This window comes from Hyaena hyaena, unplaced genomic scaffold (assembly GCF_003009895.1).
Source record: "Hyaena hyaena isolate Hyena2069 unplaced genomic scaffold, ASM300989v1 scaffold_676, whole genome shotgun sequence".
NCBI lineage: Eukaryota > Metazoa > Chordata > Mammalia > Carnivora > Hyaenidae > Hyaena > Hyaena hyaena.
The window spans coordinates 989,239-1,011,783 of record NW_024081310.1 but is presented as its reverse complement, the minus strand read 5'-3'; the positions used below and the strand labels follow the sequence as shown (position 1 = coordinate 1,011,783).

Below are 22,545 nucleotides of genomic sequence, written 5' to 3'. Positions count from 1 at the left end.
AAGTTAGGGTGAGAGGACGTGCCCCTGGTGAATGTCTGGAACCTCGCTGAAGTCCTTAACAGCGCTTCCGTCGACCATCCACCGCAGCCCAGTCCGTCAGCTGATTGGACTGGGCTCTTTTCTGCAGAACTGGTGAGTCACTGGAGACCGCTGATCTCGAGCTTTTCCTCCCAACAGAGAGGTACCGCCCCTGGTGAAAGGAAATCAGGGGGGCCCTAGTTTTACACAATAACAGAATGTCAGCACTGGCAGGAACCTTGTCCAAATGAAGACACAGGCCCAGAGAGGGTTGGGGACCTGCCCAGGGTCTCAGGGACCTAGGAGCAGAGCCAGGCCTTCTGGCTGTGTAGCCCTGAGTTAGAAAGCATTTGGTCCTCCGTGAAAATAAATACTAAGAGTATCACCAAGTTACCGCAGTCCGTGATGGGTAGGCCGTGTTCCTGGCCAGTCTGCCCAAAAGGCTGTACGTTTTCTAACTATAGTCTAAGTTGCTTAAAAAAATTAAAAAGCCGGAATGTTCCTTTTGGAATGTAGTCCCGTTAGGTGACAGGCTCCACTGTGTGGCCTAAAAGTAATCAACGTTTATCGGCTGCATAAAGGATGTTGTAGTGGGAGGTTTTATAGAGCAGGTAAACGGAAGGGGTGGCAGCCTCGGGGAACACGTGGTGGTTCAGGGCCGTGTCCATCTCATCCACGTACTCCACCTGCAGGGCGATGTTCAGTGCCTGAGACAGGGCTGTGATCTGGATGTGGTCACACTCCATGGCCATGGGCTCCACTTCCTGCAAAAGCCAAATGAAAAAACAAACCCAGTTTAGGAAGGACGACGAGGGAGAAGCCCACCCCTGGCTTTCGTGGCCCCGGGTCACAGCGTCCGTGCTGGGAGACTGTCTTCACGACAGCTCCTCGGGGAGGAGGTAACAGCCAGGAGTCCGCTAGGACTGCGAGGCCTGAATCAATCTTCCTGATTCTGGGGTCTAGGCGCACGTGGGGAGCGCCTTCTGCCTTAAGGATTCAGGCGAGGGGGACAGGAATATTTGAACTTGGCTTCCTAATGCCCAGAGCCCAAGAACGTCCGAGCAGAAGAGGACTGTCGTGAAGGCATGTAACAGAGGGCCGGGCGAGTGAGTCCAGATGCTGGAGAGGGACAGAGAGGCAGAGGTGGCGGCAGGCCGGCAAGCGTGTCCCCCATGACCAGGGCAGCTGCCGGCCCCGGCTGATCGTCGCCGCGCAAGAACGAGGCCCTGGGAGCGGATCTTGGCGAGAGATCCACGCAGTGATGAGAAGTACCCAGTGCTTAGATGTTGGCAACTCTTCCAGATAAATAAATCATAAGCCAAACACATCTTAGGACAAACCTGACTCTGGGGCCCGCTACTCTGCAGTTCTGTAAATAGTCCAGGCCAAGGCTCTCATTTCTCAGATGGGAAATCTGAGGCCCAGGCTGGGAAAGTCCTTGCCCAGAGCCACACTGTTCAGGCAGCTCACGTGAGGTAGGATCTGCTTCAGGCTTGCTAACCTTGTTCTTCAGTTTCCAAGGCAGACATGACAGCAGGTCCCCTGCCTAGGGCTGCTGGTGCTCAAGTCTCCTGAGGGCGGAGGGACTTTCACAGCACTTCCCTGCAGCCCACACACTGACCTGTCTGTCGTCCCGTCCCCGCCGCCCCCCCCGCTCCTCCCCCCCCCCCCAGCGTGTAGTACAGTCCCAGGAGGTTGGGTATTACACAGCAGAGCCTGGGGCTGGGGGCAGAGTCCCCAAAGCCTGAGACCCTGAGGACCTACATGAGCGCAGAAGTCCTTGATGTCCATCTCCTCATCGATGAAGTGTCGGAAGAAGTCTGCGCGGTTCTTGATGCAGGCTGAGGTGAGCAGGCGCAAGAACTGCACGATTCGGTCTGAGGCGCTCTGGTCGTTGAACACCTTCAGCAGGCTGCACTCGGAGCCGTCCTTCTCTACGAGTTCTACCACGCTGTAAAACTGCGCCCCCCGGGCCATCAGGCTGGGGAGGCCCAGGCAGGACCTGCCCTCCTCTGAGGGGCTCTTTTCACAGGAACCACCCCCCCACGTGTATTTGTTTTTAAATCCTCAAATTGAGGTACCAAAATAAATCGATCTGGGACCAAAGCTAAGTAAGAGGGATAGAATATTCTGCAGTGCGTACCTCAGCCCAGAGCTGTGTCTGGGGAACAGCAATTGGGGGGGGCTCCTTCCATCACTATGGTTGGGGCTCTTATTTACAGATTCAGAACTGAATCCTTCGCGAAGGAGATCAGGGGAGTAGGAATGGGTGAGGGAGGCCGGGGGAAGTTTCCAGCCTGAGAGCTACCTCCCCAAAGGAGATGTCTCCTCCCTGAGCAGGGCAGGGCCCTGGGCTCCCTGTCCCCCGACAGCCCCGCAAGCAGGAAGCAACTGCCAGCCCTTCCCCAGCTGGAGGAGCCAGAAGGGCACAGCTATGGAGCCGTGGGCCATGAGGGGCTCTGGCCAGTGCCGGCACCTCTCTGCTCCGCCAGTGTGGAAGGACCCGGTCCCTCAGCCGTCCCGCCCAGGTTAACTCACAGCATTAAAGAAGTTTCGGAACTTGTGCTCTTCAAAACCAGCAGCCAGAAGGTCATTTGGGGTCTGCAGGACACGCTCTTTGAACCTGAAGGGGGTAGATTGAGGCTCACACGGAAGTGCTTACAGAGCATGTCTGTGATGGTCAGTGCCTCCCGCTCTCACCCGCTGCATCTGACTTTGGCTCAGGTCATGATCTCTTGGTTTGTGAGTTCCAGTCCAGTTCCACACCAGCTAAGCTCGAGCCCTGCTGCTTTCTGTCTCTCTGCCCCCTCGCTGAGCCCCACCCCCAGAAAAAAAAAATCAAAGTATGTAAACTTAACAAAATGAATTATACTAAGACAGAAACATTCCAACATCAAATTCCTGATTATCTCTGCCCTTGAGGTTACCTGTCTGACCTGTGTGGTGGGAGAGCGGATAGTGGGCTGCAGCGTGTTGCCCTTGTCCCCGCTCAGCGACCCTGTGACAGTAGCTTGAAAACTAGTCACAACACGCGTGTTTATACCACCAAATGGGCTAACACCGCAAATTGGGCCTTCCTGCCCTGCAGCCATTGAACTTTGCCAACTCTGACAGTCCTTCAGACCTATCCGGCGGCCCTTGATCTCCCTGTCTGCTCCCACCGCGGGCCCCCAGTGGCACGGCCCCTTTCTGGGACCAGTCCTGATACTCTTGGGGGCATGGTGAGCCCAGCAGCTGCTGGCCCCCCGGACATGGTTTAGTCGCAGAGAGGACACAGAACAAGCGACTGGGCAGGAGGGAGGCTCCGGGGGCCAGCTGGCACTGGCCCTGGGAAGGAAGGCCGGACTCCAGTGGGGCGGGGGGGGGTGTCACAGGAGACTAGCGGCACAAGGAGGTTTAGGTGCCTCACTGCGGGAGAGGGGTGACGTGTGTGGAGCAGAAATGTCTCGCCCAGGACGGGAGGGCCTGCTGGCCAGGGCAGGCATGGGGACACCCTGCTGGCAGCTGCTTGTGGGCTTTGGGCCCCCTTCCCTCCCTGGGTTCCCTGAACCCCGGCTGCCTTCCCACACTCATTCCTCACCGTGCCCGCTGACCCCCGCCCCGTACCCAGCACTGAGGAGCGGCACGCAGGCCCAGCCAGGTGGGCAAACGCCCCGGCCAGGACCCCCACCCCGGACCCCCACCCCGTGAGGCCAGCGTGGGAAGGACGGCGGCGTTGGGACTTGGAACAAGGCACTCTAGGCTGTAAGCCAGCTTTACTGTGACCTCGGGTGAGTCTCGTAGCCTTCCTGAGGCTCGGTGTTCTCCCCTGTAAACCGGGGGAACGTGAACCTTGTACACCCCACCGCCTCCGGACACCCCCGCTGGAAGGCTCGCAGACACTTTGGACCCCGGACCACAGAACAGAGCTCGCAGCCTTCTCCCGGCCCCTTCGCAGCAAGTGGCTCTCCCAGCCTGGGAACACGCGGGCCGAACACCGGCAGCCCTCCGCCTGCCCTCAGCTCCTGCGCCACGGCCACGGCCACGGCATCTGGAGTCCGACCGAGTCCTTCCACCTGCTCACGAAGCCAGTGTCCCCTCCGGTCCCTGAGCACGTTCCTTGCGCCCTCTCAGTCTGTCCTGCGGATGGCAGGCCGGGCCGGGCTCCGCTCAAACCCTCGGTGGCCCCATCTCATTCAGGCTGAAATTCAAGGTCTTTATAGAGGCTCATGAGCCTCCCCGCTCCTTACCTCCAGCCCCTACTTAAAACTGCAGCACCGCCCCTCCCCCCAGCCCCGGACAACTTGGCCGCCTTCCCCCGCTAGTTTTTTCCTACAACACTTATCAGCGCCTGACATATCGCGTGTGTTTCCTCCTAGCACGCCTGCTCCACAGGAGGGGCGTTAGGTCGGCTCCCTCTGCCGCACCCCCAGGGCCTACAACAGGGTCTCTGGGTGATGCCTGCAGGGAGCGAGGGTGCCCTGGAAGGAGTGTAGGGGTGAAGCTAAGCAGCATGCGGGGCTGGTACAGTCACATGAGGGGCGGGCTTTGCTAGCATCACGTGCTGAGCCCTCCTGACAACACCCTAAGTATGCAAAATTATCCCCCGTCCACAGACGAAACGGAGGCTCAGAGAGGTGGGGTAACTTGCCCCAAGTCACACAGCAAGTAAGCAAGAGAGTGAGGTCTGGCCTTAGAGACCCTGGCCTCTGCCTGGCACAACCCTGGGGGACACGGGTAGCGGGGAAAACCCCTGTACTGAATTGTTTCGACCCTCAGGGCCGTGGGGAGACAGCAAAGTGGGTCTGGCACCAGGGTCTGCAGATCCAACCCAAGCGCTCTGTGACCTGCGTCTGCTCTGCTCCCGCATGCGTCAGGGAGTGGCCTTCGTCAGATTCTCGGGGCAGTGGGAGCTCCAAGGTCAAGAAGCAGGTCTCTTAGCTCCTTGCGGCTCAAAGTGTGGCCCGAGACCCAGCCGCGGCGGCGCCCCCGGGAGCTCGGGAGAGAACTCGGGAGAAACAGACTCGAGGGCCCTGCCCCAGACTGAGTGGAGCCACACCCGACAGGATCCAGGCGGGCTGAACAAACGGTGATGCTAGGGACGCCCTGACCGAAGCCCAGACCCAGCGGCCTAAACGATCTCTCCGGGGGCAGCTCCTGGGCATCTGCCTTCCATAGCGGGCGCATCAAGACCCAGGCCTGACCAGCGAGATGCCTGGTTACACACACCCCGAAAGGGCAGCCGCCCCGGGGCAGGGCTCCTTCATTTCCTCCTTGGAATCTTCAAGAAGGCGGCCAGCGCGGCCCACCCGGGCCGCCTCCGGCCAGCGGGCTGGCGGCACCGCGAGGTCACTGGTTCCCCCCCCCCCCGCCCCCGCCACCCCGGCCGCCAGGCTGCCCCCACCCCCGCCACGGTGTCCCCTCCCGCCCCAAGTGAGGCGGGCTGTGCCCGGGATGGGGGGTTCAGGGCCCAGTGCTCCCTCGCGGCCCCTCACCTGAGGGCCTCCCTGCTCCTCCCCAGCAGAGACTCCAGGTAGGCGTAGCCCAAGGCCCGGTAGAAGCAGTTCCCGTCCCCCTTGGTCTTGCGGATCTCGGTGAACCTCTTGCTCAGTTCCTGTCGGGCAGAGAAGGAAACGTGGACGTCTGCGACACCACGGACCCTCGCGTCCCGTCCTGGGACCGAGGCCTCAGCCCGGCTGCCCCTGCACAGGCTGCCGGCTTCACCACACGAGCGTTAGAGCGCGCTGCGCAAGCGTGTCCTTGCGGCGCTGAGGGAGGGGCGCCCTCAGGCAGCCCACAGTCTGTGGGAGACGGACGGACGGACAGACCGACAGACGGAGAGGCCGGGGGCAGGGGGGAAGCACCGGGGTGTCTCAGGGCAGGGACATCCGCACCAGTCTTCGGAAGTCGGAGAGGACTTCCTGGAGGAGAAGTGGTGTGTGTGGCGGGGGCGGCATGGGTGAGCGAAGGCCCCGGGGGATGGGGGGGGGGCGGGGTGTGGCTGGAGGGCGGGGAGTCTGCAGAGTCAAGGTTGGGTCCGTGAGGAGGCAGAGAGGCTGCCCGGGCCTCCTCAGACGGAACCAAGCCGTCCCGCCGGTCCTTCAAACGTTTCTCAAAAGCTGCTGTCCCCCCGCCCCACCTCCGGCCCTGTTCCTAGCTGCCCTCTGACATGTCCCGGACTCCCCTTTGCTGCCTCCTGGGGGGGCTACTGTTGGGGTTTTGACAGCAGAGCACGGCCTTCAAGGCCCTGCTCCCACCGCAGGGATGAGACGGCTTGGAGCTGACATCCCCGGCAGGAGGGCCTGCTCCTCAGGACCCCCACCCCCTCCCCTGTGCGCCCCCAGCCCCTGCTCCTGCCCCAGGGAGTGCTCCCCACGGCTGCGGGACAGACGCAGAGGCCTGCTGTCCGCAGAGACGGGCAGTGCCCGGGCTCCTGCTACCGCCCTGGTTCCGTGAGCTGTGCCTACTTCCTTCCAGCAAACTCCCCGTCTGCGTAGCCCAGCGGGAGCGGCCCTTCCCCGCCGAGAGACGCCCTGACACCGCAGTTAAGGATGCGGCCTGGTCCGAACCCCGGCTGGTCCGGCGCTAGGGCTGTGGGCCTGCCTTGGTTTCCTCGGCTGTAAAACGTGGATCCTAAACGTACTGACCTTGCAACACTGTAATGAGGTCCCAGTGAGTGAATAAAGCACTTAGGACAGCATCTAGCTTTAAAATAAATTGCTATATATGGGTTTTTTGTTTGGGCAACTAAAAGATTTCTCAGCAAGGCAAATGCCCAACATGGGAATATTCTGGAAGTCCTTTCACTGGCCAGGGAGCCCAGCCCCAGCGCTAAGCCGTGCTGCCTTCCAAGTGGCCCCTTCACCTCGGGTCCCAGCTCCAGCCCCTTTGATCTAAGATCCCCTCCACGTGAACCTCACCTGGATTTTCCTTTGGTAAATCCTGTTTTCAGGATGGTCCCGAAGAATCGATAGAATGTCACATTTTTCTGATATTAGGTCGAAAGATGTTTCACTCTGAAAGAAAAAGCAGCAAAGCTGTGACCATTTCAAAGCAACGGATGGGCTTCCACCAAGGAGGAAGCCTCTGAACTGCCAGTCACATGACCCAGTGACTGTCACCTTCCCCCAGAAGGCACAAGCGAGGCTGCCAGCATCCTGGACAAGGGGGTCAGGGTCTGCCCCATCAAATAACTTCCGGATGGGTTCATTTTAGAGCCTTCATGCTGGAGCATGAGGTGTCCCCTCGTCTCCTGTCCCTCCTGTCTCATTCGTTCGTCAACAATTCCTGAGCAGCCAGCTGGCACCGAGTGCCTGAGTGCCATGTGATGAGCTAGAAACAGATGTTAGAACATCTGGCAGAGACGCCACCTACCGGTGAAAGTCCGCACTGCCGCTCAGGAGGAGTCTGGGTCCGTTCCAACCCAGAGGCAGGGCGTTGGAGGCTGAGAAGAAATCTGCAGGGAGTGGTAAGGGCAGGAGACATGTCTGTTTTAATAGCCAACTCCCTGCCAGCCTCCTCCCTGCCTCATGTTGTTCCTGCTCAGAGAAGTGGGAGACGCGCCCCTGCCTCGCGGCCCAAACCCCAGAACAGCTCTGATCTCAGCGCAAAAATAAAATAAGAAGATTGGTGTTAAAGCCACGTGGGGTTGAATTTAAGCCGTGGTCCCGGGACCCGCACACAGACAACCCAAGGAGACCGTTAGGCACCAGCACGCAGGCGAAAGGTGGTTGTTATTCGGGATTTCCGTGAATGGAAATCCAGTTTTCCATCAATGTATTGCCATCATCTTTGCCAGAGCCTCACCGCTTTGACTGTATGCCTCCAACCACGAGGGCCTTTCCTGGGCAGCCTCTCTGCCTCCTCATGGACCCGACCGTGACCTCAACTCCACACCACAGGGCTCACAGAGGAGCCTTGATGCCACAAGTCCCTATCCACCTGGGAAAAGGTCTGGGCTTTTGAGGATTTGATTTCTCCGAGGCTCACCGCTGGAAGCAGAGGGCTAGGCCACGAGATCTTACGAGGTGTACGTGACTCCCAGGGCTACCCATCCCCTCACTGGCCAGTGAGCTGCCATCTCCCAGTGAGCTGCCTCGGTTCTGATTCCTGTACCCGGCCGCCGGGACGGAGGAGAAGTGCTTTGTCTGGTTAGGGGCATCTCTGGGGCCCCGGATGCCCTCTGCCATCCAGGGGTCCACACAGGCCTCCCTTGGTATAGAACATTTACCAGATTCCCCAGGGCCCATCACAGGGCCTGGAACAGAGCTGGGGATGAGAGGTTTGTCAAAGGAATAAAAGCCACCTCCTCTACGAAGCCTCCCTGGTTGCCCCACCCCATCCAAGTCAGGCTTGAGCACTCCCTCAAACTCACACTTTATTCCTTTTCTCCCTTTCTGGCAACCCCAAACATGCCTCCTCCTGGATTTGGGAGCGGGGGTGGGAGGTGGGGGGGGGGAGGTCAGGCCAACTTTCCAGAGAAAAACCTGAGAGTGGAGAAGGAGGAATGTGCTGTCCCAAGGAGGAGAAAAAGTGTTTCTTTCTTTTTTTTTTTTTTTTTTTTTTTTTTTGTTTTTTTTTTGTGGGCCAGGGACAGAGCGCGAGCAGGGGAGGGTCAGAGAGAGAGGGAGTCACAGACTCTGAAACAGGCTCCAGGCTCTGAGCTGTCAGCACAGAGCCCGACGTGGGGCTCGAACCCACGAACTGCGAGATCATGACCTAAGCGAAAGTCGGACGCTTAACCGACTAAGCCACCCAGGCGCCCCGAGAAAAAGTGTTTCTAAAAGAGGGGTCAGTGCATGCAAATGCTTGGGTGAGGGGGAAGAGATTCTGAGTTTTACTTCTGGAAGCTTCCATTCCATACCCATCCTTCTTTGCAAAATTAAGTCAGCTTCAGGCTCCTTCCTCACTTCAGCTCTGACATGACAGGGGCAGGGAAACCCTCAGAAGTCCAAGAAGCATTCTGGGGACTGCTTTTCCACCAGTCACCCCGCCCCCCCCCCACTTCTTCCCTACCAACAGGGTCCCTGTTTTACTCCAGGCAGTGAGGCAGAAAATGCCTGGGCTAAGTCATGACAACCCTAACTCCTCTTTAATGATTTCTCTAGCCTCCCTTGTATCCAAGTGACCAGGACTGGCCAACTGCATCCATCACACATGTGCTGGGGGGCGGAGGGGGGGGGAAGTGCGAGGTTGGGGGAAGACTTTCAGTTTTAAATAAAAGGAACAGAGATCGAAGGTCCTCCTCCTTCCTGCCAGTGCAGATGCAATGTCTGTATTACAGCAGCCATCCTGTGCCCATGAGGCAGAAAGCCAATACACAGAGAATGGTCTGGTGATCTGCTATTCTTTTTTTCGATGTGCAATAGAATGCTTCGTCTTTATTTGTAAAAAAAAAAAAAAAGTTTATTGTCAAGTTGGTTTCCATATAACACCCGGTGCTCATCCCCAACGCGCTCTCCTCCATGCTCATCTCTCCCCTGCCCCCACACACCCATGAGTCCTCAGTTTGTTCTCAGCATTCAAGAGTCTCTCAAGGCTTGCCTCTCTCCCTTTCCCCCACCATTTCTCCCCTTCTTCTCCCCCATGGTCCTCTGTTAAGTTCCTCCCAATCCACCTATACGTGCAAACATATGATATTTGTCCTTCTCTGCCTGACTTATTTTGCTCAGCATAACACCCTCAAGGTCCATCCATGTTGCTACACATGGCCAGATTTCATTCTTTCTCATTGCCATGTAGTATTCCATGGTATAGATAAACCACATGGTATAGATAAACCACATCTTCTTGATCCATTCGTCTATTGATGGACACTTAGGCTCTTTCCATGTTTTAGCTATTGTGGAGAGTGCTGCTATGAACATTGGGGTACACGTGCTCCTATGCCTCAGCATTTCTGTATCCCTTGGGTAAATCCTAGCAGTGCTATTGCTGGGTCATAGGGGAGTTCTATTGTTAGTTTCCTGAGGACCCTCCACACTGTTTTCCAGAGGGGCTGCACCAGCTTACATTCCCACCGACAGTGTAGGAGGGTGCCCGTTTCTCCACATCCTCGCCAGCACCTAGAGTTCTCTGATTTGCTCATTTTTGCCACTCTGGCGTGAGGTGGTATCTCAGTGTGGTTTTGATTTGTATTTCCCTGATGAGGAGGGACGCTGAGCATCGTTTCATGTGTCTGTTGGCCATCTGGATGTCCTCTTTGGAGAAGTGTCTGTTCATATCTTCTGCCCATTTCTTCACTGGATTGTTTTTCGGGTGTGGAGTTTGGGGAGTTCCTTACAGATTTTGGATATTAACCCTTTATCTGATATGTCATTTGCAACTATCTTTTCCCATTCCGTTGGTTGCCTATTAGTTTTGTGGGTTGTTTCCTTTGCCGAGCAGAAGCTTTTAATCTTGATGAGGTCCCAATCGTTTATTTTTGCTCTTGATTCCCTTGCTTTTGGGGATGTGTCAAGTAAGTTGCTGCGGTGGAGGTCAAGGACGTTGTTTCCTGCTTTCTCCTCTAGGGTGTTGATAGTTTCCTGTCTCACAGTCAGGTCCTTTATCCATTTTGAGTTTATTTTTGTGCATGGTGTGAGAAAATGATCTCGTTTCATTCTTCTGCATGTTGCTGTCCATTTCTCCCAGCTCCATCTGTTAAAGAGGCTGTCTGTTTTCCATTGGATACTCTTTCCTGCTTTGTCAAAGATTAGCTGGCTGTATACTTTTGGGTCCAGCTCTGAACTTTCAATTCTATTCCATTGGTCTACGTGTCTATTTTGTGCCAATACCATACTGTCTTGATGATGACAGCTTTGTAGTAGAGGCTAAAGTCTGGGATGGTGATACCTCTTGTTTTGGTTTTATTTTTCAGTATTACTGATCTGCTGCTACTCTAAGCCCAAGAGGTAGGAAATGAGAGGTGCCATTATCGTCTACCTACTACGTGCCATGATCTGGGACAGAGGCTTATGGATCCCCATGATCTCATTTAACCCCGCAAACAATTACTCTACACACTCTCCTGACGAGGTCAGGTCCCTTGTGCCAGGAAGTGATTTAATGCAGATCTGACTGAAACCCATGGAAATTCTACCAAACCAAAGCTGCTAGGCAGACAGAGCGCAGAGTCCAGGAGCTCTTGAGGGATCAAGGCTGCTAGACTTCAGGGGCATTCACTTTCGAATGTCCTCTCTCTGTAAAGAGAGCTTTCATACCTATTCCTTTCTCATCTTTAATAGATTTTTCCCTGCTGCCAAATAAACAAAGCTGCTAGACTTCAGAGTAACACTGTGTGCAGGGCAGGCTAGAGCCTCGTCACCATCAGGCAGGGTCCCAACCTCCTGCCCCGTGGCCCCAGCTGGGTAGATGGCCCAGCTCTCTCGCTGTCCGCAGCAGGATCCTCCAAGCTGAGGACACTCGTCACAGGGGGAACAAGAGCTGATCTACAGGTGATGTCCAGACATGGTGTTAAAAGACATGGAGACATCTGGAGGGAAAGTTCTCTATTTAGTTTCCTTCGAACCTAATCACACCAAGAAGAAAGCTGGCTTCTAGCATACCTTTAACTCCTTTAATGCTCTATTAGCATCTTTTGACCAGTGAGCAGGGAGCCTAAAAGTGTTCCATTTTTTTTTTTTTTTTTTTTTTTTTTTAAGTAAGCTGTATGCCTAACATGGGACTTGAACTCACAACTCACAAGAGTCGCAAGTGAGATGCCAGATGCCAGCCAGATGCCCCAAACTGTTCGGTTTTCATTTGCAATGCCTTTTTCTTTTTTTACATTTATTTATTTTTGAGAGACTGAGTGTGAGCGGGGGAGGGGCACTGAGAGGAGACACAGAATCCGAAGCAGGCTCCGGGCTCTGAGCAAGCATTCAGCACAGAGCCCGACGAGAGGCTTGAACGCACGAACTGGGGGATCATGACCTGAGCCGAAGTTGGCCACTCAACCGACTGAGCCCCCCAGGCACCCTTCATTTGTAATTCTTTTTAAACGTACAACAAGGCAGCTTTGGGGGCACCTGGCTGGCCCAGTCTGTGGATCTGGGACTCTTAATCTCTGGGTCATGAATTCAAGTCCTACGTTGGGCCCAGAGCTTACTTGAGAAACAACAAGCCAGCTTTCTTAACTTCGTTGGTAGATTTATGAAAAGCTGACGTGTTTTGATCTAAATCAGGGAAGATTTCCCTTACTGGCACGACAGCAGCTGCTGGTGGACAGTTGATTTTGCGCCCCTACTGTGTGCTAATAAAGCAAACACCTAGGGGACCCCGGAAGTCTCAGAATAAAAAACCCACTTCTGCTGCTTGGAGGGAAAAGCAATGTGGCGCCCAGGTAGGTTGACACACAGCAGGTGCCCGGCTCCGCAGCGCCCTCTCGCGCACAGTCCTCTTTCACTGCAGGGTCCCATCGGCCACCTCACTAACAAAAGTCTGGTTTTATGGACCACGGACTTAAAATGTTGCCTCAGGTCTTTCTAAACGTGGATTAAAAAGCAGTACAACCAGTATTTAATGCTACTTTCATGCCTGGCCTGCCCCAAACAAAACCCAATCAAACGGTGGGGTGGGGGAACACGGAGTTGGTTGGATTTAGTAGTTGGAGATGGTAGCGATGGGCTTGGGAAAGGAGTTGCAGGAATTAATCTGAACTACGTAAGGACAAGTACTTAGGGCGACAGAAAACTGCCAGCAATGGTCAAAAATGAGACTATGAACCTTAGATCAAGGAAAGGGACATGCACCTTGTACCAAGGAGGCCAGTCCAGGCTTTCCACTTGCCACAGTGTAAACTTGGCATTTTGGGAGCCGCTGGGCGGCTCAGTTGGTCAAGTGTCTGACTTGATTTTGGCTCAGGTCAGGATCTCACGGTTTGTGGGATCGAGCCCCACATTGGGCTCTGCACTGACGTTGGGGAGCCTAATTTGGATTCTCCCTCCATCCCGTCCCGTCCCGTCCCCTCCCCTCTGCTTGTGTTCTCGCTCTCTCTTTCCCTCAAAAATAAACATTAAAAAAAGAAAGTCGGCATTTTGGGCAAATTTACGTACACTACTTAATTTAAAGGGTAACTATTAAGTAGTAGTTTGGTGGAGGGGCTCTCCACTGAGAGTCAAGTTCAGCATACTCAGGGTTAGAGAGACCCACAGTCAACACTGGCTTTCCCTTTATCCCCGTTGCCAAGCCCCACCTTCTACGGGTACTCCCCGTGGTGTATCAGTCAATATGTATCTGTCTTTTTATTGTAGTAAAATATACCTAACACAGAATTGACCCCCATAGCCACTCTTAAGTGTACAGTTTGGTGGCATTAAGTATGTTCACACTGTTGTGGGACCATGCCCACCATCCCTTTCCAGAACTTCTTCTCTATCCCCACCTGAAACTCTATCCATTAAACACCAACTCCCCATTCCCCACTCCCCCACCCCAGCCCCCGCAACCACCATTCTATTCCCAGTCTCTGAATTTGCCCATCCTAGGGACCCATGTCAGTGGAAGGTATGGGTCGTCTTCAAACCACAGAGTTGTTTTATGTTTGCATGCGTCTTTTTTTTATTTACATCCAACTTAGCATATAGTGCAATAATGATTTCAGGAGTAGATCCAGGGACTCAACCCCTATGCAGAACACCCAGTGCTCATCCCAACAAGTGCCCTCCTTCATGCCCCTTGCCCATTTAGCCCATCCCCCGGCCCACAACCCCACCAGCAACCCTCAGGTTGTTCTCTGTACTTAAGAGTCCCTTGTGTTCTGTCTTCCTCCGTTTTTATGTTATGTTTGCATGTTTTAAATGTGTATACATATCATTTTACAGATATCGTGGCCTTTTAAATTTTTCTTCACTCAGTGCTATTTAAGATTTACCCCTCTTGACGTTTGGCTCCGCATAGGTGATGGAGCCTCGGGTTAGCTCCGGCGCCCCCTAGTGGCCACAGGTGTATTTATTGGGGTATGGGCAGCGGAGGCGGGGTCAAGAGGGTTTCTCCCTTGGCACCTTCAAGCCCCAGCCTGGCAGGCATTCAGAACGGCCCAAGTCAGCTCGAGGAGGAGGTCCCTATCCCCCTCCCCACTAGCACGGCCCTGGTCACAGCTGTGGGGAAAAACTAGTCTCAAACTCCAGGGAGAACCCGGGCACAGCCTCAATTTACTGGCCCAGAAGTCAGCTACAATGCTCTGGGTTTCACACTGGCTAACTCATGGTTTTTAAATTTTATGTTAATCGTGGCTGAAAATTTCCAGGATGTTCCAGAAAAAAGACAGGCCACGCCTGACAATGTCCCATCAGATTTAATCAGGCCAGCTGATAGGGTTTTAGCCCTTAATTGCTGGTTTGCAAATAGATGCTAAGTCAGTCAGGCAGTTGGGAACTCTGCTTGGAAACGGCGGGGAGCAGGTGAAGTCGAGGCATATACTTCAAAGGGAGAAAAGGACATTTCTCCCATCTCTGGCTCTCCCCCAGCAACCCTGGGGACCAGCTCCACACCAGGTTTGAGTCCTCGCTGGGGCTGGATGCTGACTCCTGGTGTGATTTCCTCCTGCCGCCTCAGAGCCCGGGCAGAAGTTAAATCACCTACCCTGGCGCAGCGGATCTGGGCTCGAGTCCACACCGTCTCCAAACTCAGGGAAAGGCAGAGTCCCCATTTTCCCCATCTTCTCTCCAAAGCCTCTCTATAGACTGAAAACCCGGCCACGTAACCCCAAGCGTTACCTCTGCCAGCCTTCCACCTACACCCCAATCCACGCATCCAACCACTAGGGTTCGAAGCCCTGAAAGCTTCTGGTGAATATGCCTTCAAGCAGGGATGGGAAGGTCGGATCCCATAGCTCTGCACCCCTGCCCATGGGGACCCCACGTGCCCAGTGCTGTTGGAGGATCTGCAGGTACCCCTGGAAGATGATGGGATGGGCTGACAGGGGCCGGGGGGGGGGGGGCGGAGGTTCTGGCAGCTCAGTCCAACCGGCCCCAAAGTCTCATCTCAAGAGATGACGTGTGACCCCAAGCAAAGCCCCTGCCCTCCCATGAGCTCTCAGTAGGCTCCTCTTGGAATAGGTGCAGCTCAGGGTCTGAATCCAGCCTCCCTTGGCTTTCAGGAGAAACAGAACAGTAGGAGAATAAAACTCCAAAAGGTCAAGGTCCTTGGTCACTCTGGTTCACGAGTGTGTGGACCCCAAGTGCTTGGAACAGCCGCTGGTGCCCAGCAGGCGCTCAGTGATCGCTCGGTGAATGAATGAGTCCACCTCTGCTGGGCATTCACTATGCCCAGATGCTGTGGATTAGCTGGTTCAAGCCTCGCAATATCTGTTTTACACATAGCAACTGAGGCACAGAGAAGTCAAGCCATTCGCCTGAGGTCACACAGGGAGGCGATCTTAGGTAGGGACTTGGACCCTGCTCACCCAGCGCATCAAAAGTATTCGATAGACCTGGGTGCCTTTCTGCACCTTCTCACCCTCCACAAACAGAAGATACTTGGCCCTCACCTGTACCCTCTGGTCACATCCCACCAGCTCCTCGGGCTCACACATCTGCCTACCAACCCCCCCCCCACACCAATGCACCCTTGAGAGCATCTGTGGACACCCCCTAGCCCAGGCTCTGAGGTGCTGGGGGGCCTCTCCCTGGCCTACCCTGGGCCCCAGTGGGCAATGCCAGCCCTCAGCCAACCGGACCTCCCTGAGGCTGCTCCACCAGCAGGGCTGACTCCGGGCTGACTCAGACTCGTTAACCAGGCCCAGCACCCCAGAAGCCACAACTCACCGCGTGGCCTGACCTCAAGCTACCAGCGCCTTCACAATAGAGGTCAGAGCCTCCAGGGCCACCTGTCAACAGGGCTCAGGACCTGGCCGGCCTCCCCTCTCCTCCCAGAAGGTCCCTGTCGCTTCCAGAGGCTCCCTGGAGGCTCTAGGCCCTGTCTTGCCTGCTTGGAGCCGGGGTCTCCACTGTGGGCTGCCGCTGGAGCCGGAAGGAATGCCCTTTTGAACCGTCTACATTAGGGTATGACGTACACTACGTCAACGGGCAGAATGATTCATTTTTTTTAATTGACGAGTGTTCAAAATGTTTGGAGGCAAAAGATTTCAGAAGGACCGAGTGCCCTGAACTGGCTTCCTGTGGCCGCTGTAACAAGCTAGCACAAACTCAGCGGCTTCAAAACAACACAGATTTATTATCTTGCATTTCCGGAGGCTCTAGGGGGAAGACCTGTTTCCTTACCTTCTCTCCCTTCTAGAAGCATCCTGTGTTCCTTGGCTTCATGATTTCCTCCTTCTACCGTCACGACTCCTCACACCGACCCTCCTGCCTCCCTCACATCCCCCGCCCGTTATAGGGACCCTTGTGATTACACCATGGGGCCCACCTGGGTGACGCAGGGTGCTCGCCTCTCCCAGTACCCTGTAACCTCGTCACACCTGCGAAGCCCTCATTGCCCTGGGTGGGGGCCTGTCCACAGGTTCTGGGGACTTGGTGTGGACGCCCTCAGGGGGCTGCTACTCAGCCCACCACCGGCATCCCTCTTCTCTGCTGTTCAGCTAAGGAAACAGGGAAGGCCCTGCATCTGGGCTCCCACCCCTCGGGTCACGTTTGTGGCTGACCTTTCAGAGACCCTGAACTCAGACCCCAGCCACCTCTCATCGGACACCCGCACTCACACAGCGTCTCCTAAAGGACCCCCAGATCTTCATCTCTGGCCCCGACCTCTCCCAAAGCTCCGGCTTCAAACAGCCACCAGCCACCAGGATGTTTGGCCGTCGTCCCCCAGTTGCTGTGCCTTCAGAGTTCTCGTGCTCCACGCCTGCCTCCCCTCCAGGGGTCTCCAGCACCCCCAAAGGCCCCTCCAGCCAGCCAGCGCTCACACCAAACCCGGCACTCCTCTGCATTCCCCCCTTCCCCGTGGGCTCTGCTCCTGGCTCGGGCCGAGCCGCCACCATCTGCCCACCTGACCTAGTTTCGGCTCCTGCCCCCCGCCCCCCCATCCCCCACAGCAGCTAGCGCAGGCTGCTTAACATGTAAGCCAGACGAGGGCACAACTTCCCTCAATCCCCTCCAGTGGCTTCCCTCACTTGGGAAGGGACTCAATCTTTCGCTGACAACCTCCTAGGCCCTATCACATCCGGCCTTGCTTACCTTATGCTCTCAGACCCTCTGCGTTCCTCCAACAAGACACACCCGTTTCTACCTCAGGGCCTTTGCACATGCTGCTCCTCTGCCTCTTCGTAAGACTCAGGTGGTATCACCTCCTCAGCGAGGTCTTCCCTGCCTGCCCTGTGCCAAGTTGCCCCTCCCCCACCACCCACTGCCTTGACTCCCAAATTTATTTCTTCCACACACTGGCTGACACGTTAGGTTCCCTCAGTTCCTGGCATTTGGTCTCTCCCTCCACTAGAATGTCAGCTCCATGAGGGGAGGGGCTTTGCCTGCCTGTCATGACCGAGATCCCCAGGACCTGGCCCCAAGTATTGCTCCAAAAATGCATACTGAGTGGATGACGGGATAAATGCATGAGCTGGTCTCATCCAGCCTGGCTACCTCCAACCCCGTGTCCTTTGTGTTCTCACAGGTGTCATCCAAGTCAACCACCTTTCACTTGTCAGAAATACGCTATGGTTCTCCCTTCCTCCCCACAGGCAGGATAAATCCCACGCCCCGCAGCACGGCACGTGAAGTCAGTACCTTCTGACCCTACCTCCATTTCTAGACTCATCTCTCTCCCTTCCTCTGAGCTCCCTGCATCATCACAGACCTAGCCCAGAATATTCCATCCTTAACCATGTTTCCAGGCCTTTAAGCAAGCTGTCCCACCCTGCCTGCAATGTACTCTTCCTCAAATCCTTCCTGAGCACTCCTATATATGCTGCAAAACCACGTGCAAAAGACCCCCGTGTGAAGCCTTCCCTGATATTCCCTGCACCCTCCGAGTGCACCAGCTTCCCGCTGTGCTCCCAGAGCCGTTGGCCAGGCCTCTTAGAATGTGACCACTAGCTCAGGAATTGCTTGTGTCCGGCTCTGTCTTGCCCAACAGGCAGTGAGCTCCTAAGAGAGGTCAGGCGCCTAGTCCTTCTCATCTCTGTCCATCGTGGGGCCTGAATAGAGTGCCTACTGGGGGCTTATCTGACAAATAAAAGAACAAAGCACCAAAGGGCCCTGGGGTTCTACTGTTCATCGCTGACACTCACTCATTTATTCACCAAATGTTAAACGCATTTTGAGTGAGTGCTCGCTACCTACGGCCCCAGGCCTGGACTTCATCCAGCCCCTGCCTTCCGAAGGGGCTTTGTGTCTTCTTCCTGGGACCCTTCCTCAAGCTTAGCCCAGTGACTTTGAAATGGGAGAGGAAAGAAGATGCTGTATTTCCCAAGGCCATTCCTCTCCTCGCTCCCCACACATACAGCACCATTCACACCGTGTGAAAACATAAAAAACCACCACATAGCCCACATGGCATGGGGCATGGCTAACAGTAGGTGCTCAATACATGCTGGGTAAACAAAAGAGAACAGACCCTGCACAGCCCTCCCTGACCCCATGATTCCCAGGCGGACATCCCATTCAGTGGGTTCACCACTTCACCCCTCTCCGAGGCACCCACACCCTCCCCACCATGGGGGGAGGGGTTCGTGCTTTTGACCCCATCTGCCCTCCTACTTCGGGCTTGGGAATCCAGGGCAGGGGGAAAGTGGGGTCAGAGGCCTCACTGTGTAGCACAAGGCCCGAAAGCTTGGGTCCCAGGCCCCCACCATCCCTGCCCTCTCAGCTTCCCAAGGGTGGCCAGAGGCAAGCCAGCTTCCAGCTCCAGGGTGGCTTTTTAAACTCATTATTACCCTGGCCCGTGCCACTCTCTAGTGGGTGATACAGAAGCGCCTGGGCCTTTCCAGGCGCAGCAGAGCCAGGGAAAACCTCGGGCACTGGGTAGAAGCAGGAAGCCAATGCTTCTAGATGCCCAGACCCCCCCCCCCCCCCCCCCCCCCCCCCCCCCCCCCGCCAAGCCCAGCAGCAGGCTGGTTTGTCCAGGAGCCCCGCCTTAGGTGACCTGGCCGCCCACGCCAGAGTCAGAACGTGCCAGGCGGTGACCAGGCTTTGACCCATGCCCCAGCCCAGCAGCACCCTGAAGAGGTGACCATTTCCCTGCGCAGACATGGCGGGGGGAGGAAGGAGGCCCTGAAGAACAGACGCCTGCGTACATCCCCTTCCAGGACCCTGTTCTCACAGGGACACCCAGAGCTGGGTAGCTGGGCCGAGCGCTCCGCGTGCAGGGACGCGGGGGGTCCTCCTGGCCGCCCGATGTACAGATGTGCAAAACGGTGCTGGGGGCAGGGAGGCCAAGCAAAGCCTCCTGGCTTTCCAAGGGGGTGGCGGTGGCATCTGAACTCAGGGCTGTGTGGCCCCAAACCACCGAAGGGCCCTTACACTCTACAGGCTCCCCGAGCAGGGGGCTCAAGATGGAAGGGTTCACCTAGTCCCTTGCAGACTGCCTGACCCCTCCCTCCGCGACCTGGAAGGTGGACTAATGTAACACCAAGAGCACTGGACTGGGAGTCCAGAGGCTTGGGTTCAAGTCGCAGGTCTACCACAATCAGTCCCAGCCCCTTCCTTATCTGGGCCTCAGTTTCCCCACCTACCCAAGTTCCAAGTTGGGCCTGGCTCATTGTGTCGCTGGGGCCGTGTCTGCTCCAACAGTACTCTGAATCAGGGTCTTTCCTTTGCCTGGACCCCCGATTCAAGTGCCTCACAACTTGAGGCAACCTCTCCACGTGGGTCCTAACTGCAAACACCAGCTGTTGATCAGCGGGGTGGGGAGATGTCCAGCGACCAGCTGCTCTGGCAGCACCTCGGTCGCTTGTAGGGCTTGGAGGGGCGGGTCTCCGATGGCAGAGCGCTTGGGTGAGGGGGGCCGTGAGCTGCCCACCGAGGGGCTACTTAACAAAGGTGGCGACCCTTGGTCCTGGAGCCTCCCAGTTCCTGGCTCCCGTCGAGAGCCCCAACTTTGCGATCCCTGGGCCGCACCCTCAGGGACACCGGGGACGTGAGAGCCGGGGACAGGGGCCATTGAGGCCAGGCTGGGTCCCCTTGGCTGGGCGTCCACAGGGGACGGCGGGGCGAGAGCCGGGCCCTGCAGGGCTTTCCCAAGAAAGACGGGGGCCCCCAACAACCATCCCGACTCACTATTCCCAGGGGTCCGAACACCACGGGACCCGCGCAAGGGGACGAGTCTGGCGCGGGTCCCCAGTCCCGCGAGCGCACATGCGCGCCCAAGCGGCGAGCCCGCCTACCGCGTCCCCTTCCCGCGCCCCCTCCCCCGCTTCCCCCACGATCACTGACCATAGTGACCGGAGCCGTCGGGCCAGGTCCCGCCCCAGCGAGGAGCGATCCGGTGCGGGAGGGCGCCGCAGGAGCCACTGGCTGCCTCCACGGTTGGTCGGGCGGCGGGGGCCTCGAAGGCGTGGGGGCGAGCTGAAAATACACCCGACCGCTCCGCAAACTACAGGTTAGACCTTCACTGTGTCCCAGCAAGACACACGCCCCGTTATTGACGTCTGAGTCAAGCAATCAGAAGTCGGAGCCCACGACGTCACAGAAAGCGGGTGGGACTTCAGGCGCCTTCAGCCTATGCTTTAAGGCTCTTTTGACAGGGTACCGCCCCCTTTTAAAGGCATCGAAGGCTTTTAACTAGCAAAGGAGTTGACCCAACCCAGAAAGACAGGTCTTAGTTTGTAAAGGCTGAAGGGCTTTTGACCAAAACTGCAAATTGAGGTCTTCTGAAAGATTAGCTGGCTCTCATTAATTCCTAAACAAGGCCACTTAAGTATACTTTGCTCAAGATCAGAGGACAGGTGCTTAGAGAACATGTGCCCAATAACATTAAGTTACCTGCCTGCCCTCGTGTAGCTTCTAAATAATATTTTACCCACTTCCAGCTCATGAATCAGTAGGTTAGCAGGCATTCAATTAATGGTTGTTGAATGAATGAGTTTCCAGGATCGTTGATTGTGCCTCTGGAATCGCATGGCTATATATGTATGGCATAGACGTGAATCAGGTTTGGTGACTCAGCCTGTATACAAGCTCGTTATTACTGAACATCAAACACAGGAATATGTATTATTCAAAGATTCATTCACCAGCCCTCCACCCCTGGAGATGCTTTGGGTGGGGGAGGGAGAGTTTCTGGGGAAGAGGGCTCTGGTGTATTGCATGTGCCCATTTTACAGGTGTTACTATTTCCAGGAGTGTATTAAACCATTCCCCACTCCCATGCTCACTTTCCTGCCCCAGGCACCAGGCTTGGCTATTGGACAAACATTTGTGTCTTACCATTGCGTATCATTTACTAGGTGGGGAATTTGGGGTTTAATCGTGGCTCAAGGACCAACAGCAAGAAAGACTAATTTTTACTGAGCACTTACTGTGTATTGGGCACTGTCCTCAACTCAACCCATATTATCCTACTTAGTTTTCTCACAACGAGTTTATGGGGAAAGATCCTATTATTATCATCCCTATTATCCCTGTTTCCCAGATAAGGAAACTGAGGCACAGGGACATTAAGGTACTTGCCCAGATTCACCCAGCACAGAGTGGGATTCAATCCCAGCAGCCTGACTCTGGAGCTGGTTCTGAATTCATTCTGCTGGGGACCCATGCATGTGGTTGTGGGGATGTTTGCACCCCTATTTGCTCTTGGTCTTTGTTTTCTAAGGCCAAGGGAGTCAGAGAGGTAAGAGAAGTGCCCAGTATTGCTCAGCTACAAAGTGGCCCAGCTAGGCTGGATCCCCCAGATTTTTGACTCCTCATCCAGTGCTCGCTCCAAGCTGTGTTAGGCTTCACTCAGTGCAGGAATGACGGAGCCAGGTGTCTTCCATGGGGAGCAGGTGAGGAGTGTTTGCTGCGGAAGGGAGGGAAGGGCCCATGGGCATTGTCTAGGTCCCTATCTCAGGATTAGTTGGTCAAGCTCAACATCTGAGGCATTTAGGGCCTCAAGGAGGAGGATCCTGAGTGAGCTGAGGCTTCTAGGAGTCCTTGGCCCACTTTCCGCCCCTCTCCAGGCCACAGCAGGTCCAAACCAAGCTAGCATCCACCTATGAAAGGAGCATCGGGCTGGAGCTCCAGCCCTAGACCGAGCCTCAGACTGGCTCTAGACTGCCATTCGCTGCTGCGAGGCCTTAGGTGACTTCCAGGCCCTCTCTGGGCCTCTGATTCCTCACTTCCTGGGAGAGTTGGACAATCTGAGCAGTCTGAAAAACAAACAAACAAACAAACAAACAGATCTTTACGAAATATTTTTAGTAGTGAGCCTTTTAAACCAAAAAATCTTACCCAGCATCTCAATACCCGTGTAATGGACTCTTTGCTTAACCACAGCTGAAAGGAGCCGGAGGAAAAATTTGATCTCTTCACTCCTAAGTGATCAGCCTTCTTTCTGAGCTCTCTAAGGGCTGCTTGGAAGAGATAAAACAGGCCAGCTGGTTTTCAGGCTGGGTCTGAGTTGGAAATGTGAGCAGTCCTTTTATCGCTTGCCCCGCGGCTCGGTGTAGACACGCTTGGTCTGAAACGGGCTCTCCTC

The 22,545-nt window shown here is 55.6% G+C and overlaps 1 protein-coding gene across 1 annotated transcript; it reads right to left on the bottom strand.

Moving 5' to 3' along the window:
• Nucleotides 1-559: 559 nt before the first annotated feature.
• On the bottom strand, nt 560-20,492 carry OTUB2 (OTU deubiquitinase, ubiquitin aldehyde binding 2). The gene is made up of 6 exons (XM_039217292.1): nt 20,304-20,492; nt 6,918-7,013; nt 5,493-5,611; nt 2,557-2,641; nt 1,783-1,977; nt 560-782 (listed from the first exon to the last, which is right to left on the bottom strand). The coding sequence occupies exons 1-6, from the start codon at nt 20,304-20,306 to the stop codon at nt 576-578; spliced, it is 705 nt and encodes a 234-aa protein (XP_039073223.1). The 5' UTR covers nt 20,307-20,492; the 3' UTR covers nt 560-575.
• Between the last annotated feature and the right edge of the window lie 2,053 nt (nt 20,493-22,545).